The following is a 16,896-nucleotide window of genomic DNA, read 5'->3' as shown; positions in this document are numbered from 1 at the left end:
TGCCATCTGGGGGGCAGCAGGGAGGAAGTGTCAGCAGTGGGCGGGGGGGTGATGGGGAGTGGGGCACGTGTTACTGGCCCCTGGACTGCGTGTGCTGAGTCATCAGGGATTCTCAGGCAGGGCTGTTCCAAGCAGACACTAGTCTGATGGGATTGGTGAGGACTGGGGGAGGAGGTGGGGGTGGGGGTAACTCTTGCTACAGTCCCACCTGGTGTGGGGGGAGGGGGTTCTGTGACTACGATGCCAAACCTAGTCAGAGTCTTGGGTGGGGGGAGCTCCTTCTCTGTTTCTCTTTTCTCCTTGGTGACATCTTTTGTCACAGGGATGTCTCTGTCTGTGTGAAATGACTGAGACCGTGGATGCCCATTTAGAGTCAGGAGGGGCAAAGACAGGTTGCAGCTACTCCCTGGGTGGGAAAGAAGAGGGTTGAGAGGAACAAGGGTTTGGTGAGGGAGCTGGGGAGGGGGCAGGAGACCTGGGTCAGTGTCTCTGAGCTGGAGCAACCCCCCATGAGATTGTGCTGGATCTCGGAACGGGCAGGAGAGTCTAGGGGGAGCCCGGGGTGAACCAGGGACTGGGGCAGGTGAACTAGTAAGGGGATCCGGACTTCTCAGAGGAATGAGGCTAGGACAGACAGAAGCTGTCTCTGGCATTGGGTCAGAGGCCCCAGGCTGTTTAAGGCAGGCCTTAAGTTTGCATGCTGGGTTCTAACTGGGCTGTGTGCCCGCAGGTGCTGTGTGACCCAGCTGGCCTCACTGGGGGTTCTCAAATTCTCCTCCACCCAGTACCCCTAAGCCCCTGATAGGAGCTGGCGACCCTGAGGTCTGTATGTACAAACTGGTATAAAGAATCATTTATTATTGTTTAATATGGTAGTCATGTTTATATTTGCATTACTTACATAGTTAATTCACAAAATATATCTATCTTGACTTGATACCTTTGTATCTGATGTTCCCTCTACATGGAATGCTTTATCTCTGGCTTCTAGGAGAACTCCTAGGCATGCTGTAATGACCTGAGTACCGACTGGTTTCCTCCATTGACTGGGGACGTCCGTAAGTGAGGGCACATGGGTAAATCTCTACAGCATTCCTGGCACCAGCCTCATGTCTGGCACTCTGTGGGTGCCCAGTTCATGTGCAGTGAGGTGGTACAAATGTCCTGAGAAGCTCTCCAGGGAGGGCTGCACATGTGGGTCATTTTGTGCCCCCATCGCATCTAATACAGCACCTTTTGTGTAGTTGGAATATAGTCAGTACTTTTTTTTTTTTTTTTAAGATTTTATTTATTTATTTGACAGAGAGAGACAGCGAGAGAGGGAACACAAGCAGGGGGAGTGGGAGAGGGAGAAGCAGGCTTCCCGCAGAACAAGGAGCCCGATGCGGGGCTCGATCCCAGGACCCTGGGATCATGACCTGAGCCGAAGGCAGATGCTTAACCGACTGAGCCACCCAGGCGCCCCTAGTCAGTACTTTTCGAATGAATGAATAAGTAAGTATTGAATGAATGAATCAAAAGACAACCTCCTAGATCCCATTCTCTCTGACTTGCTACCCTATCTTGTTCCCAGGCCCGACTTCAGCCTCAGCCCTGCTCTACCTCTAACCCCCAGAGCATTACCCAAGTGCTGGTTCGCTTCTCCAAGTCTGCTCCCAAGGACACTGGTCCCATGAGATGCTCTCTCTAGAATGGGAAATGCTGCAAATGATAACACCTCCCCCTTTTTTTAAGATTCATTTATTTGCGAGAGAGAGAGAGAGAGACTGAACGAGCAGGGGGAGGGGCAGAGGGAGAGAGAGAGAATCTAGCAGATTCTCCACTGAGCACAGAGCCTGACACAAGGCTTGATCTCATGACCCTGAGATCATAACCCGAGCCAAAGCCAAGAGTCAGACGCTTAACTGACTGAGCCACCCAGGTGGCCCGATTACACCTTTTTGGACATGTCCTTTTAGCATATTTAAGGCTCTGCAATATCCTGAAGTAAAGAAATCTGATCAACTTGCTCAAGTCCAGAATTTGCCCAATGTATTTGACCATGAACCCTCTCTGAATCTGAATCCCCCCAGCCTTTTTCTTTTTTTTAGCGGAACTTCAACTAACATTTATTAGACAAATGTTTATGGAGAATCTACTATGGGTCAGGCGTTTTCCTGCAGAGCATATGACAGACATGGATCTTGCTTTCTGCCCAGCAAGTTACTAAGAGCGACATCTCTGAGTGCGAAGGACTTGCGATGCTCCATCTCATTTACTCCTCATCTACCCTCTAGGTGTTAGGTATTATTGCCCTATTTTACAGGCATGAAAATGAGGCTTAGCGCTGTTATACGACCTCTCCAAGGACACAGAGCTAACAGATGGCAGAGTTGTGATTCCAAGGCTGGGGTCCCAGACAGCAGAGCTCAAAATCCCAAACATGAGTGAGTGTTCTTAGTATTGCTCCAGTTCCACACCCAACCCCAGCCCAGGCCAAATCCCCGCTCCACCCCCAATCCCGGCCCTAGCCTTGACTCCATTCTTAGCCCTGGAAAACTCCTAGTCATGCTTCAGGATCCTGCTGAGAACTTTTAGGAGCACCCATTTGTTCCCTGGGGAACCTCAGTGGAAAAAAAACACCACAAGCCATGAGTCCAGGTGATAATTTTTACAATTCACATTTATTTTGGAAAAAAAAGTTCTGCTAAAAATACTCCTACAAAGGCATTGGAGTAACAGGGTCAGGGTTGCTCATGGACACAGCTGGTGAGATTTCCTTGGTCACAGCAGTGGGGGTCTGGAAGAGCCAGGTCTGACCCACAGCCCTCGGAACCCCAGCTGCATCACTTCCCGACCCCCCCAGCATTGTCAGGAAAACCCATGTTCACGACCAAAGGAAACAGGGTTCTGTGAAACCCGGCCAGACCCCCTGGCCCGCCGGTTGGGAGCTCTGGCCTACACAGCCCAGGCTTGAGTGGACACCTGGGAGGGGGAGGAGGGAGCCCAAGTGCTCACTTGCACTGCCCATGGCTCCAGGTTCCAAGAGGCCAAGGTCAAAGAAAAGGTGCCCTGAACAGAGTGCCTCCTGGAGATCTGGGCTTTGATTGGCAAAGGGTCTGATGAGGAGTGGGGCTGAGTGGGGGCCCCTGGTAGCAGCAGAGCGCAGTGTTTACGAGCGCAGGTACTGGGGTCAGAGACCACTAGCTGACTGTGGGACCTGAGAAGGCCCCTGCGCCCATCTCTGAGTCTCCTAGTCCGCGGTGTGGGAATTATAATTGTACCTGGCTCACAGAGCTGTGTGAGGGTTAAGCGAGACAATGTGTATAAAAAAGCGTATTTCCTGGTACACTGTTGGCACTCGAGACATAGCAGCTATGATTAGGATTTGGGGCTGGGCAGCATCCACCAGTAATTACTCTTCTCTGGAGACTAAAGAGGCTGGCTGGCTCTTAGGGAGTGTCCCGGCCAGGCTGACCCTGGGCCAGCCTCAGGGACTCAACTATGTGCCCTCCGCTCACTGGAGTCCCTGTCCATGTCCCCCCGCTCACCGGAGTCCTTGTCCACGGAAGAGAGCGCGGCCAAACTGACCACTAGTTCTGACCAATCCAGAGGCACCTCCCTGGCCTCCCAGATCCCATAGGCAGTGGCCTCATGGGAAAGGCTGAAGGCCTCATGGGAAAGGCTGGAATCGGGCAGGGGCTGTGTGGCCACGGACACTGCATCCCAAGAGTCCGTGGGAAGGCACCTGGCTCTGGGGTTTGTAGCAAGACCCTATGGTTGCCCAGTGTCAAGACTCTGGCTCTGAACGGGAAGGTGGGCTTGGGGTAGTTTCCTCAGCAAATCCCTTGCCCTACACCTTCCACTCCAAATAAGTCCCTTCCCAAATGGAGTCACTGGGGCCCCCACTTGGCTTCTGAGCTGGACTGTTGTGCCCACCAGCTAGTAGGCACTGTGGCCCATGTGCAGGCTTCGCTCGGCTGGGGCACTGGCCCTGCTGGAAACCGGGAGGGCCAGGTGTGGGCATTTCTGCCAGCTACCTGGGACAGAAATTCAGCAACACACTCAAAAGGAGGGGTCCTGGGCCCTTGCTAGGGTCCACCTCTGACTCAAAGAATGGATCTTTGCTAGTATTTGATTTTAGCTGTTTTTCTCGCTGTCTTTCACTCTCTTTGTGCTCCATCAGCTCTAGGGCCCTCAGCTTTAGGGAGCCATGATGGGCCATGGGACTTGAAGTTTTGAGAACTATCGCATCTAGAATCATATGGTGATGGAATCTGAAAAATGTGAAATCCTTCTGTTAGAATCTTAGAATTATAGAGCTTGCACTCTTAAAATCTTGGAGTCTTTCCTCTGTGGAGTGTTAGACTGGATTCTTGCAGCCTCAGCTGGGCCCCCAGAGTGCATGTCCTGGCTCCGACCTCCTCCTTCTCCCGTCCTCCTCCTCCAGCAGGGGCTGTGAGGCCCTGAGTAGAGGCAGGGTCCTTCGCTGGCTCTTCTCTCTCCCAGGAAAGCCATGTCTGGGTCTGGGCAGCAGAGCTTGGGGGTTGTGGCATATAGGACGCTCCAGGCCCAGCTGGAAGACCCACCCTGACTTTGCCTGGCCCACCTGGCCAGGTATTGAGGAACAGGCCTGGATTGTAGCCTTGGGAGCTGTGGGGTCTCCATACGGTGGCTCTGGGTGGGCTGCTGGGCCCATTAAGTATTGTGAAGTATTAAGTTCCTGTTTCTTCTTACTAGATCAGTTTCCCGAGGCAGCCTTCATGCTGTGAAGCTAAACTCAGAGAGACTCAGGGTCTGGGCGGCAGGGGAGGGGGGTCTTTCTAATTTTCCTGAAAGCTTAGCTCAGTCTGAACACATTCCTGAGGGTCAGCCCAGCCCCCACTTCTTGGGTCCTAATCCATGTCTGAGTTTGGGCATCTTATCTGACGATGTCTTGCTTTTCGCTAATCCCTGTCTACGCCAGACCCTCCCTCCCAGCAGACATCAGGACACAGGTTGTCATGGGAGAAGTGAAGAGATTTCCGTGTCTGGAGGAATCTCCTGGAGGAGTTTGTTAAAAATAGATGCCCCTGGGGCTGGCCTCGGGGATTCTGACTCAGGGAATCATGGTGCAACCCAGGAATCCGCAAGATGAACGGCCCAGGAGACTCTAACACAGGGGGCCATGGCAGACTGTTGAGAGACCCCATGAGGTGGGAAGGAGGGAACCTAAAGGCAGATGGCTTGGTTGGAATGCTCTGGGAATCTGTTTCCTCACTAGAGGAGAGGGGATGATAACACTGGTAAGAGCCCCACATGTGGGGTCTGGCCTATAGACCAGCAGTTACTGCAATGTCTGTGGCATCAAGCTCCTGAGGCGAGCCTCCCACGGCAGCGTCCCTGAGCCTTCCTGTGTCACAGAGCAGAGGCCAAGTCATTGTCCTTGGTTTCCCTGAAGGGGAAACTGGCCAGCTCCAAGGCCACTCTTCACGCCAAGTGTTATGGCAGGAGCCATTTCATGGGAGGCTGGGTCAAGGCCAGCAAGTGGTCTAGGCATGTGTAGTGTGGCTCCCTAACCTCCCCTTGGGTTGTCTCAGCATAACACACTGTTGAAAACAGCAGGACCCCAGACAGACCCTTCCACCATGTCTGGGTAATCTCAGCAGGGCCAGGCCTCCCAGAGCAGAGATGGGCTTCCTGAGCAGTGTGCATGCCACCCATCCAACCCCTAGGCCCTGCTCACCCCTGCACTCTGCTCTGTGCCCCCAGGGCTCCGCCATGATCACTGGCCCGCCTTCCTATGCCACCACCACCATCCACACCCACTCAGCTCGGGTCATGCCTGGCGACTCTCAGCAAGGCCTGGCAGGAATGGGGTGAGCATCAATTGAACACAGCTGAATTAAGAATCAGCACAAGTCCAACCCTGCTGTTGCAAGCAGCTGAAATGACTCTTTGGATTATCTGCCTCAGTGAATGAGGATGGAAAGTGAAGCGGCAGGGCTTGGGTTCTCCTGGAATAAATGAGGGCTTTTCCAGGGGGCTCTTCCTCCAGGAGGAGAGGGGGAGATGTGAGGCATCCTGCCCCCATCTGATGGCCGAACTGACTGTTCCTCCCAGGACCCACTGCTCCTTCTGCCGCCGCTCTTCTCCTCAAGAACTGGCGGTAGCTAGCCTGGGCATCACGTTCAAGCTACCTTACCCTCCTCTTAAATCAACCCTCACTCCCCACCACTCCTTTGGCTCATCCACACACGACTCCTCATGGTTGACCATTCTGGCCTCTGTATCTTTGGTTACATTGTACCTCCCACTTGGAATGACCTCTCTCTCAGTTTCTGTCATTTTCAAGACAGCCTCCTCCATGAAGCCCTCCCTGACAACCCCAGCCCATTTGAGCTCTCCGTTTACCAGCCAGCATCAGACACCACGTGCTTTATGTTATCTAATCAAGTGTGGTGGAGAGGGCAGTGGGAACAGATGAACACAGCCCTGCTCTGCCCCTTCCTGGCTGTGCAATCCTGAGCAAACTACTTCCCCTCTCTGAGCCTCAGTTTCCCCCCTACCCATGGGAGGAAACAGTCCCTCCTCACAGGGCGGTGTTGTACAAAGTGTTTTGCATGCCTGGTGCACCCAGTGCAATTTTCTCATTTCACAAATGGCAGATGGAGGCTCAGTGAGGGCAAATGACTCACCCAGATCCACGTCTCAAGTTAGTGACAGGAGCTAGACTGCCACTCTGGGGTCAGGATGCATCTTCCCTAGCATCATGGGGCATCCTGTCCTTTGAATGCATTTACATTATTCTCTCTGGCAAGAATCTTCCAGCCTTTAGTACAGTCTGGGAACCACAGGAACCCGGGAGAGAGACAGGAGTGCCTGAGGGTCTAGCACTGGGTGGGTGTGTGTGCCGGGGTGGCCTGGGCCCTGGGTCCTTCCTGGGCTTTAGCCAGGCAGGGGAAGGGCTGCTGGGCAAGCACAGGAGCTGCCAGTCTTCTGGGATGAGCCCCTGATCTGAGAGGGTGCAAGGCTAGTGACTGCACACAATGGGGTGGCAGAGAGCTCCCTGAGAGGTGGCAGCATGGGGACCAACCAGAAATGATGGGGAAAGTCCAGCTGATGCCATCTGAGCAGGAGGCACCTCTGGTTAGTAAACTGCACTGTCCCTTAAGTGTCCCCGACTGCCCTCGCCACCCAGCCCCTACTCCGAGGCTTCTTGGTCTATAGCACTAAGACCATCCTCTATTCTGATAAATCTGCCCACATCTTACCAGGTGATAGGGATTTTGAACATCATCGCCCAGGAAGAGCCCTGCTGATTAACAATAACCCCATCTGGGGGGCCTCGTGGGCAGTAGGAATACCAGCCTGGCCCTCCACAAATCTGCTTGTCACACCCCCTGAGAGCAGCTGGTCCCTATTTCCATGGTGCCCTGGCCCCTGTTCACAAGGCAGCTTTCTTTCCCCCGGTACCAACTGTGTGCAGAGCAGCCGGAAACTCCTCTGACACTGCTGGGCAGGTGGAGGCTGGCACTTGGGGAGGTTGAGCCAGGAAAGGATTAGTAACCAGGCAGCGGGAGGCTCAGAGCTGTGTGCCCAGGCGAGTGGGCCGAATCAGTGGAAGGCGCTTGGCAGCATGGCCTGCCCCTCCCCACCGAGCAGCGAGCAAGAGGGGGTGGGGGGGGCGCTGCCCTGGCAGCAGGGAGAGGTGGGCATCCGCCCGCACCCGAGATAGTCACAGTGATATCTGTTAACCCTGAAGTGGGGACACAGAGGGTCTGGGTAGCACCCTCACTCTGAGAAGCAGGCACATGGGGGCCCAGGCCCACTGAGGACTCGGCCCTCAAGGGTGAATGGGCAGACGAGCTGGCTAGCAGACACCAGCCTTGCAGCTTAGGACAGGAAGCCATCTGACAGCAAGCACCGAGTGCCAGCCCCCTGTGGGGCCCCAGAGTAGTGGGGGGCGGGCTGGGGAGATGGAGTTAATCTGAGGAGCATCAGGGCAGCTCCCTCCAGAAGGTGACCTTGTGTGCTGGGACAGCTGCCACCCGTGATGGGCAGCTTTGGGGCACAAAGGGCGGCTGGTTGGGCCAAGGCTGGCCAGTTCGTGGGCGGCCAGCCAATGCCTTCCCTGTGGCTCACTCTGCTGTTCCCCCCAGGGGCCCCTGCTCCCCTCTTAATCCCTTCCTTCCCCTTCCATCTTGGGTTCTGGAGAACAGGTGAGTGACAGACGACAGGCTGGTTCAGGCTGCCCCACGGGCCACCTGCGGCCGGGATCCTTCCCATGGGTCAGTCTGCATGGACAAAGGGGGACGGTCCCGAGATGTGGAGTCTCTGCCTCTCCCTCCCCAGCTAGACTTGATATCCACAGCACATCCTCCAACCACCCCCCCCGCCCCCCACCACCTCCTCCTTCCACACAAAGATTTCTGATTACATGTGAGTAGGAGCGCATTTACACAGAGATTAGCGTTGACCAGGATAAGGTGATCTTACCTGTGGCTATGACTGGGGGGGTGGGGTCCATGGGTGCTCCAGGACCCCCACACTGCCACTATCACAGCTTACATAACACCCCGACCCCCTTCCTCTGGCCCGGGAGAGCCGAGTGCACCCCTGTCAACTCCCTGCTCCCGATGCCTCCCGTAGAGGATCCCCCTGCTTTGCAGGGCATCGGACGCTGAATTCTGAGCCACTCTCAACTTGCTTCTTTTGTTGCCTGTGCTTTGGACAAGCCAGAGCCAGAAAGGCCACGTGGACCTTTGGGGTCCTCCAGGTGTTTTCTCAGCCCCGGGCCTTCTAGAACCCCGAGGAAGGAAGGGTCCCTTAGAAGAGCACCATGGGTCACTGGACATGTCCCAGGGTGTCAGGGTCTCTCTCGGAACTTACAGAGAACAGGGGTCATTTTATAACTAAAGTGTTTATTTCCATTCAGTTCACTAACCGATTGTTCTGCTCACATGCCTGCTTGTTCGCTCATAGGAGGGAGTGTGTGGCCAGACCCCAGGGCTGATGGATTTCCGCCCCCCCCCACCGCCCCCCGCCCCGGGGCTAAGACCTTGAGACTTGGGCAAAGTTGTGGGGGGTGGGGGGGTCGGGGGTCGGAGAGAAACCATACACTTTCCCCTGGTAGAGGAAAGGAGCGTCTGCGCATGACACTCTGCAGGGCTGGGCTATCACAGTGAATGATCCAGGGCCCGGCTTAGGCTCCCAGAGGCGAAACTGGGTTCTGGCCATCTGAGGGCGCTCAGGAAACTCCAAGGGGCCTATTTGCCTGGGAAGCACTGGGCAAGGAGGGTGGAGAAGAGGATAAGGTGTGTGGTTCTGCAGCCTGCTTCCTTCTCAATCTGGTGCTTTCAAAAGCAGTCCTGGGTGGGGGGCTCCTCCACCCTGGCCCCTCATCCTCCCAAACCTCACTCAGTCTCTGAATGGCCCAGATGGGCCCTGTGGCAGTTGGCTTTGGTGAGACCTGGCAGCGGGGGGGATCTCTCTGCAGGGGGAGGAAGGAAGAGTGTCAATGAAAACCATATAAAAAATCCAGAAATGTGCATATAAAATCTCGCCCTTGGTGTATTGCCTAAGTCAGTAAGCAGAAAGCACCTTCTTCTGGGAGAAGGATCAAGTCCTCAAAAGGTAGGAAATGTCAAAGTGTCACTTCATTGTCATAAAAAAAAACCCCAACAACCCCCCCAAACCAAATCCACCCCTGACCAAAATACCCCCGAGTCCACGAATTGCTGTAAACAAACCCAAATGCAGGAGCAATCCTTCTCAGTGGCAGTCATAGCTGATGGCAGTCACCCTGCGACAGGCCTCCAGGCGGGGCTGCCGGGCACCGTGCGTGTGCGACAGGGACGTGGTGCTGCAGTCTTGGGGGGCCGGTCATCCTCAGGAAGGCTGACCTTTCCGGTGTCCCCACGGTCTCCCTGACTGAGGAGGACAAAAGCCCCCTTTCAGCCCCGTGAGCCGACAGGAGAAACAAGTCTTTTTCATCGGAGTTTCTGAAATAGTCTCCAAAGACAGAAATTCTCCGGTTTGCCCAGCGGCCGCGGGAATGGTTCCCGTGGTGGCTGCCCGTCTGCCCGCCTGCCCCGTCTGCCTGGCATGTGGCTGCTGGGTGAGGCCTGGAAGAGCAGCCCAGGGACGGGAGAGAAGGGTGGCCCCTGTCTCTCCCTTCACATTGGTTTTCCTGAAACTGTTTCTTGGCTCTGGCCAGGTCGCCTTCCCAGAGGGAGTTGGAGAGAAACTGCTTTTGGTGTCCGATTGGGACAAATCGCGTGGATCTCCCAAGCCCTTTTTTTTTTTCCCCTAAGAACAATGATCGCTTTCCTTATGAGAATCCTCTTTAAAAAATATTCCTTGTATTTCCCGCCCCCTCCCAGGATCTGTTTCCTTTTGTCCCCGTTCCCTTTTTTCCATCATCTGAGTTGCACATATTCCTGGTGACATCTCATGGCTGGAGCGCTGCTCGGTTCTTCCTGCTGCCCGTGGCCTCCTGGCAGGTGGCTGAGCCTGCGGTGGATGTGGACGGAGAACCAGGGGGCCGGCGTGTGGGGCGGAGGGGGCGGGGGCCTGGAGGAAGAGGTGAGCCGAGGCAGGTGAACGTCAAACCTCCACAGACTGGATCTGGTTCATCTGTGCCCGCATCACCTGGATACTGTTCAGGATTTTTTTCTGGTGGCCAGCCAAGGTGACCCCAACCCGGAGAATGTCCCTTTGGGAGAGAAGCATGTGTGTTAGGGAAATGTGGGGGTGGTGGGGGACTTTGGGCCAGGTGGAGAGCTGCCTGGGCTTCTCCAGGGGTTTCCTGCTGAAGAGAGCAAAGGAGGGGGTGAGTGGGCGGATTCCCAGTGTTGGAGTGACTAGTGGGGATGGAAGGAGCACGAGAATGGGAGTCAGGACACTCAGGGGCCTGGGGTCTCCTCTACTTCAGGAAGGAGAAGGGAACTTGCATTTATGAAGTACCCACTCACTTTATATCCCTTTGATCTTCCTAACAACCTCCGGTTTACAGAAGACAACTGGGGCTCGGGGAGGTTCTGATTTGCACTTGGCCACAGGCAGACCTGGGTATCGATCTGAATGTGACTCCAGAGTTGGCCATCTTGCTCCTTGGTCCCACACATCCCTGCTGGGACACTACCTATTCCTCGCCCTCCAGAGCTCCCTGCTTGGTGGGATGGTTGGGGAGGAGTACTGGTAATGGTGGGTGGAGGCAGCTGGGCACTTACTCCATCATCATCTGTGACACAACATCGAAGGAGGTGAAGCCGGCATTGGCGAAGCTCTCCTTGTACTGCCCCATCTTGATGGCCTCCAGCCACTCGTCCACCGTGTTAAAGCTGGTGTAGTCGGGGATGGTGCGGTCCAGCAGCGGCAGGTTGATTCTGGAGGCGGGGGTGGGCAACAGAGAGGGTTAGGGCAGGTGCCGGGAGAGGGGCGAGGGTGAGCATGGGCGCCGCTGCAGCTTTGGACTGGCACGTGTGTATCCATCTGCGTGGACAAAGGTGAGTGTATATGTATGTATTTGTGTGTGAGAGTGGGTGTGCGTTTGCACCTACATCAATGAGCACACGTATGCGCGTGAGGATGTGAGTGTGAGTGTGTGTGCAGGACTCAATGCTGAGGCCACCTGGAAAGCCCGGGGATGCCTCTGAGGGGGCTGCTGGGAGGCTGGACACAGTGGTGAGGAACGAGATGCTCCTCCAAGCCTCTGATTGTCAGGAGGAGGGAGTTCGGCCGGACTAAGTGTGCTACAATTCGCTGTCTCCTCCATCCTTCTCCACCCTGGGTGTGCTCTGGGAACCTGTGGGTTGCTCCTCCGAAGTCTAGACAAGGCTGGCGGTGCTCACGGGAGCTGGCCAGGAGTGAAACGACCCTCACAGGGCTAAAAGCTCAGAGTGATTTTATGCAGAGAGTCACGAGTGGCTGATGCAGGGTCATGGTGGGGAGCGACAGGTAGAGGCAAACGCAAACTGTGCGCCACAAAAACTTGGCAGGTGAAGGACTTGGGCCCAAGTCTCTGGACCAAGCCAACCCTGGACCCTGAGGACCCCTGGCTGGACACCCCTCAGAAACTCTGATAGGGTCCCAAAGAGAAAGAGTGTGCAGGGCCAGGAGGGACAGGGGTCGGGGACAGCCACCCAAGCAAGGCAGTGGTGGCCCCAGGTCTGAAGGAGCATGCCTGGGGACCACTGGGAGAGGGTGGGTCTCAGCATTGCTGGAGCCAACACTGGTCCAGCTGGGCCAGTCTCTTTGAGTTGGGGATGGAGACTGTGTGTGTTTATGTGTGGTATGTACTTCTGAACACGTGTGGGCTTGGGTGCCCAGGGAGTGTAGGTGAGAGGGCCTGAGAAGGGGTGCGTATCCGTGTGTGTGTGATTGTGTGTGTGGGAGCATAAGCAAGAGCTCTTGTGCCTAACGATGTGTAGGACTGTATTTGTGTAAGCACGCCTATGTGTGTGCGTGCACGTGCATGCACGTGCATGGCTGTGTTGAGGAGGATGCAAATGTAAGTTAGAGGTTCCAGGTTTGAGCGTGACGGCAGCCAGGCAGGAAACCCGGTGACCAGTCAATCTGTTTACCAAAAAAGATTCTGGTAATTTTTCTTAAATGCCATCCTCTCTGACCATGCTTTAAAAAGTGCTTCCTTTACCATCTCTACCACTTCCTTCTCCTCTTCTGTGTCCTGGACTCCTCCGCACCCCAAGGCAGGTCTTCCCGGACCCCACGCTGTAGTGCAGAGCCCTTCCTCAAGCAGGGGGAGCCTGGCCAGGGGCGGGGGGGATTTGGAGTGAGGAAGGGCCAGCTGGGGACGGGGTGGAGACATACTGGGAGGAGGGGGTGGGGCCAGACCAGAGCCGTACCCAGAGGAGAGGGGTGCCATGGCTTTGAGGCTGTTGGGGTTTCGGATCATCTTGTCCAGCGTGTTGACGATCTGGCCAAACTTAGGCCGGTGGTTGCGGTCCTTCTGCCAGCAGTCCAGCATGAGCTGGTGCAGGGCGCTTGGGCAGTCCATGGGGGGTGGCAGCCGATAGTCCTGCTCGATGGCATTGATTACCTGGGAACGACACAGGGCCAGAGTGGGGTGGGTCGGGTGGGATAAAAAGCATCTGCCTCTGACCTGACCCATCCCCCCCTCCATAGCGCAGGACAGACCTATTTGGTTGCCATGGTAACTGCCTCTGCCTCCTGGATGCAGCCCCAGGGATGGGCCTCACCTGGGTTCCCACCATCTATGGCCTTAGTCTGACCCGGGGTCTGTGTGCCGGCCCCCTCTCCCAATCTCGGGAAAACCGGCACCCTGAGATAACTTTTGCCTCAGGGCCTACCAGGTTGACCCTCCTGTGGACCACTTTTCCCCTCCCTTTTCTGAGCCTCCTCCTGGCTTTGATGGCCCTGAGGACTCCTCTCTCTGGCCCTTCATCCCAGGGTGACAACAACTCTTGTTTTCAGTGCCATTTACTGCTCCAGGTGAGAGATGTCTCTCAGGTCAGGCCCCTCAGCATGGCTGCACAGGGCCCCACCTGGCTCCTCTGTCAGGAAAAGGACCTCAAACGCCTCTCTCTAATCTGTCCTGCCACTAGGCCCAGATTCACCTTCCCCAGCTGGACTGTGGGTCACCCTCCCTGTTCAAGAAGCTTCTTCAAGTCCTTCCTGTTCTGTGTCATTGCAAATCAAAATTTGTTGGGTTGGCTTTCAAATGCCCCATTATTGAACCTTATCATCCTTTCTGACCACGTTTCTACTGCTCCCCAGCACGATCACTTAGCATCCCACCTTTGGGCCTTTGCACAGCTATTCTGCCCATTCGAAGCCCTCATATTTCCAAGTCCTACTGCTGTGTGTGTTCCCCCTGTCCTGGGAAGACTTCCTGGCTGATCTTGCTCACGTGGCCCTTGACTCAACACCTACAGGACTCGACACCTGCCTTCTCCAATTTAGCGCCTGATTGTAAAGTTCCTGATAACAACAACTGGTTCCTGGAATAATTGTCTTGCCCCCCACTTATGTGGGAAACACCTCAGGGGAAGATATGGTCTCATTTGGGGTTGGCCACCAGGTGAACGCATCTTGAAGATTTGCTAAATTGTGGATGTGTAGGCCTTTCCTACTCTTGACCCCTGGAGAGTCCAGAATCCTGTGCAGACATTCGAATCAGCCAACATTGGGCTGAACCCAGCCCCCTTGGAAACTTACGTCTTGGTTGGTCATGTCCCAGTAGGGTCGTTCCCCATAGGACATCACCTCCCACATGACGATACCATAGCTCCATACATCACTGGCTGAAGTGAACTTCCGGTACTGGATGGCTTCCGGGGCCGTCCAGCGGATGGGGATCTTCCCACCCTGGGGAACAGAATGAGGAGGGTTAATGGGTGGGAGGCTGATCCATCTGGCCTCTACTCTCAGTACTACTTTTCATCCTATGTCCCGTGCTGTACCAATCCCATGAAGCACCTCATTCTTTCTCGAACTCACCATGCTGCTTCAGGCCTTGGCAATTTGCACATGCTGCTCCCCCCTTCATGAAATGCCTTTTCTCACTCTACCGTCTGGAAACCTCTTCTCATCCTTTAAGTATCTCTGAAAATCGTTCCCTAAGTCCCCAAAAGTTACTCACTCTTTTTAATCCTACAACTGTGTCCCATATCTCTCCATCAAGGAGGCACTTCTAGAGAGCAATACTCAAACCATTTGCCTGTGTGCTTGGCTCTTCTTGTACTATTTCTGAGCTCTTTGGGCAGGGGCTGTGTCTTATTCCTTTCTGTTTAAAACTCTTCAGCAGGAGAGAGTCCTGAGCTTAGGCATCAGGGACTCCAAGATCAGCCCTGCTTGCCTCTCCTGAGTTACTGCCCACCGCCTTCCCGCTTACAGTCTGTGTTCTAGTCACATCTTGCCTTGAGAACATGGCATCTGACAACCTTTCACTGGCCCTTCAGCTTTCAGCTCAGATATCACCCCCCTCTTAGTAGGGGTCTCCCAAGACAGGAGTCCTGACTTATAGCTCTGTTAGTCCATGTTTCTCTGCACATCTGTGTCCCCGGACAGCCTATGAGCTCCAAGGCGGCAGAGACTGTGGTTTGTGTCTCTCTGTCTCCAGGGCCCAGCGCGGTGCTTGCATGAACAGGTGTCGGTGAAAATGTATTGAAGGGAGAGATGGACATCTATGCCCTCTTGCCCGGTACTGCGACCCCACTGTTCTCTGCTTCCATCTTACCAGCGCACTGGTGTAGGTGGGGTCTGAGGTATCATCCTCCAGAAAGCGTGAGAGCCCAAAGTCAGACACCTTGCAGACCAGGTTGCTGTTGACGAGGATGTTGCGAGCGGCCAGGTCGCGGTGGACGTAGTTCATGTCTGCCAGATACTTCATGCCGGCCGCGATGCCCCGCAGCATGCCCACCAGCTGGATGACTGTAAACTGCCCATCATTTTGCTTTGGGAGAAGTGGAGAAAACATACAGTAAATGGAAGGGCATGAATCAGAGCTCTGGATCATCCACACAATGGAAAACCAGAGCAGGACCCTGCCACCCTGGCCTCGTGCTCGCTGTGGGAAGGATTCAGATGCTTGCAGGGGGTGGAGGCTTAGAGAGGCCTATGAGAGGTCAATTTCAGGGTGGTGGAAAGAACATGGGCTTTGGAGTAGACATAGCTGGTCTGATGCTGGCTCTACCCTTTGCTGGCCGTGCAACCTTGGACAAGCGATCTGACTTCTTGAGTCTGTTTCTCCATCTGTGAGTTAAATGGGGATAAGTTATACCCACCTCCCAGGGCTGTCTGAGTTAAATAAGAAGGTGCATGGAAGGTGCCTGGCACATACTAGATGCTCAATAAATGTTTGTTAAATGGCAACTAGTCTAGCAGCATGCTTCTGTGCTCTTTGTCCAGCTGGTTGACTGTGATCTGGGAGGATCCGGAAACTTTCCTCTCTTGACCTTGTGGTCTGGACTCCATCCCCCAGCACATAGAGCTTTGGAGAAATCCAAAATCTGGTGAAAACCCTGGGCCAGGATTCAAGAGACCTGGTTCCAGTCGTGGCTCTCACTTTGACCCTCTAGGTAAGCTTGGGCAAACTCTACCTGTCTTGGAGCCTCACTTTTCTCTTGTGCATAATGAGAAAGCTGGCTAAGAGCATAGATGGTAACAGATTTCAGGTTGTATGCCAACTCTGACTGACTGGTTGTGGTTTCCTAGATTGAAAAGGATTCTGAGATGGCTTCCTGGTTTAGTGGGACAGAGTTCTGGGCTTGATTAGCAATGCTTGCCACGGGGAAGGGAATGGAAAGAGGCAGCCTGCAAGCCATTCCTGACTTAGATCTTTCCCAAGACCCCATCAGGCTTTGACGCCATGAAGCTATGTCCACCTCTCCTTTTCCTCCCCATCCATGGGCCCCTGGCACTCTTGGCTTCCCCTACCCGGAGGAAGGAGTCCAGGGAGCCGTTCTCCATGAACTCAGTGATGATCATCACAGGCGTGCTCTTGGTAACAACACCCTCCAGGTGGATGACGTTGGGGTGGTCAAACTGGCCCATGATGGAGGCCTCGCTCAGGAAGTCCCGGCGCTGCTTCTCAGTATAGCCTGACTTGAGTGTCTTGATGGCTACAAAGATCTCTCTCTTGCCTGGTAGTTTTAGGTGGCCACTGCATACCTCGCCGAACTCCCCTAGGACACACACACCAAGAGAGGCAGGATGTCACTTGCCAGGTGGAAGTGCCATCTCCCACTCCTTGTAGCCTCCACTCCTGGGTCCTGAAGGAGCTTTTTCTCCCTAGTGGTCAACTCATCGTCTTAGACAAAGAACCCCTTTGTAGAATGTGGGGACCCAGAAAGGTCCTAGCCACTACTAGGAGTAAGAGTAAACACTTCACAGGTGTCCCATGGTATTTGGCTGGGCATGGGGTAAGGCTGTAGGGGAGGCCGGGGAGATGGA

The 16,896-nt window shown here is 54.8% G+C and overlaps 2 protein-coding genes across 3 annotated transcripts in view; one reads left to right on the top strand and one right to left on the bottom strand.

The window, feature by feature from the left end:
* The window catches only part of LUZP1 (leucine zipper protein 1), a 243,265-nt gene that overhangs the window by 202,783 nt on the left and 23,586 nt on the right, over window positions 1-16,896 (top strand). The gene's annotated exons all lie outside the window — the stretch shown is intronic.
* Window positions 10,417-16,896, bottom strand: part of EPHB2 (EPH receptor B2) — a 183,902-nt gene continuing 177,422 nt past the window's right edge. For both annotated transcript variants that reach the window (XM_081817707.1, XM_081817708.1), the window contains exons 11-16: window positions 16,381-16,628; window positions 15,182-15,397; window positions 14,161-14,310; window positions 12,828-13,021; window positions 11,193-11,348; window positions 10,417-10,675 (exon numbers count right to left, since the gene is read on the bottom strand). In XM_081817707.1, coding sequence (XP_081673833.1) covers window positions 10,567-10,675; window positions 11,193-11,348; window positions 12,828-13,021; window positions 14,161-14,310; window positions 15,182-15,397; window positions 16,381-16,628 — 1,073 coding nt within the window. In that variant the 3' untranslated portion in view covers window positions 10,417-10,566. The remainder of the gene's footprint in view (window positions 10,676-11,192; window positions 11,349-12,827; window positions 13,022-14,160; window positions 14,311-15,181; window positions 15,398-16,380; window positions 16,629-16,896) is intronic.

The sequence above is a fragment of the Leptonychotes weddellii genome, chromosome 4, assembly GCF_054177405.1.
Source record: "Leptonychotes weddellii isolate Sample4059 chromosome 4, ASM5417740v2, whole genome shotgun sequence".
NCBI lineage: Eukaryota > Metazoa > Chordata > Mammalia > Carnivora > Phocidae > Leptonychotes > Leptonychotes weddellii.
This window is presented reverse-complemented; position numbering and strand designations above follow the sequence as displayed.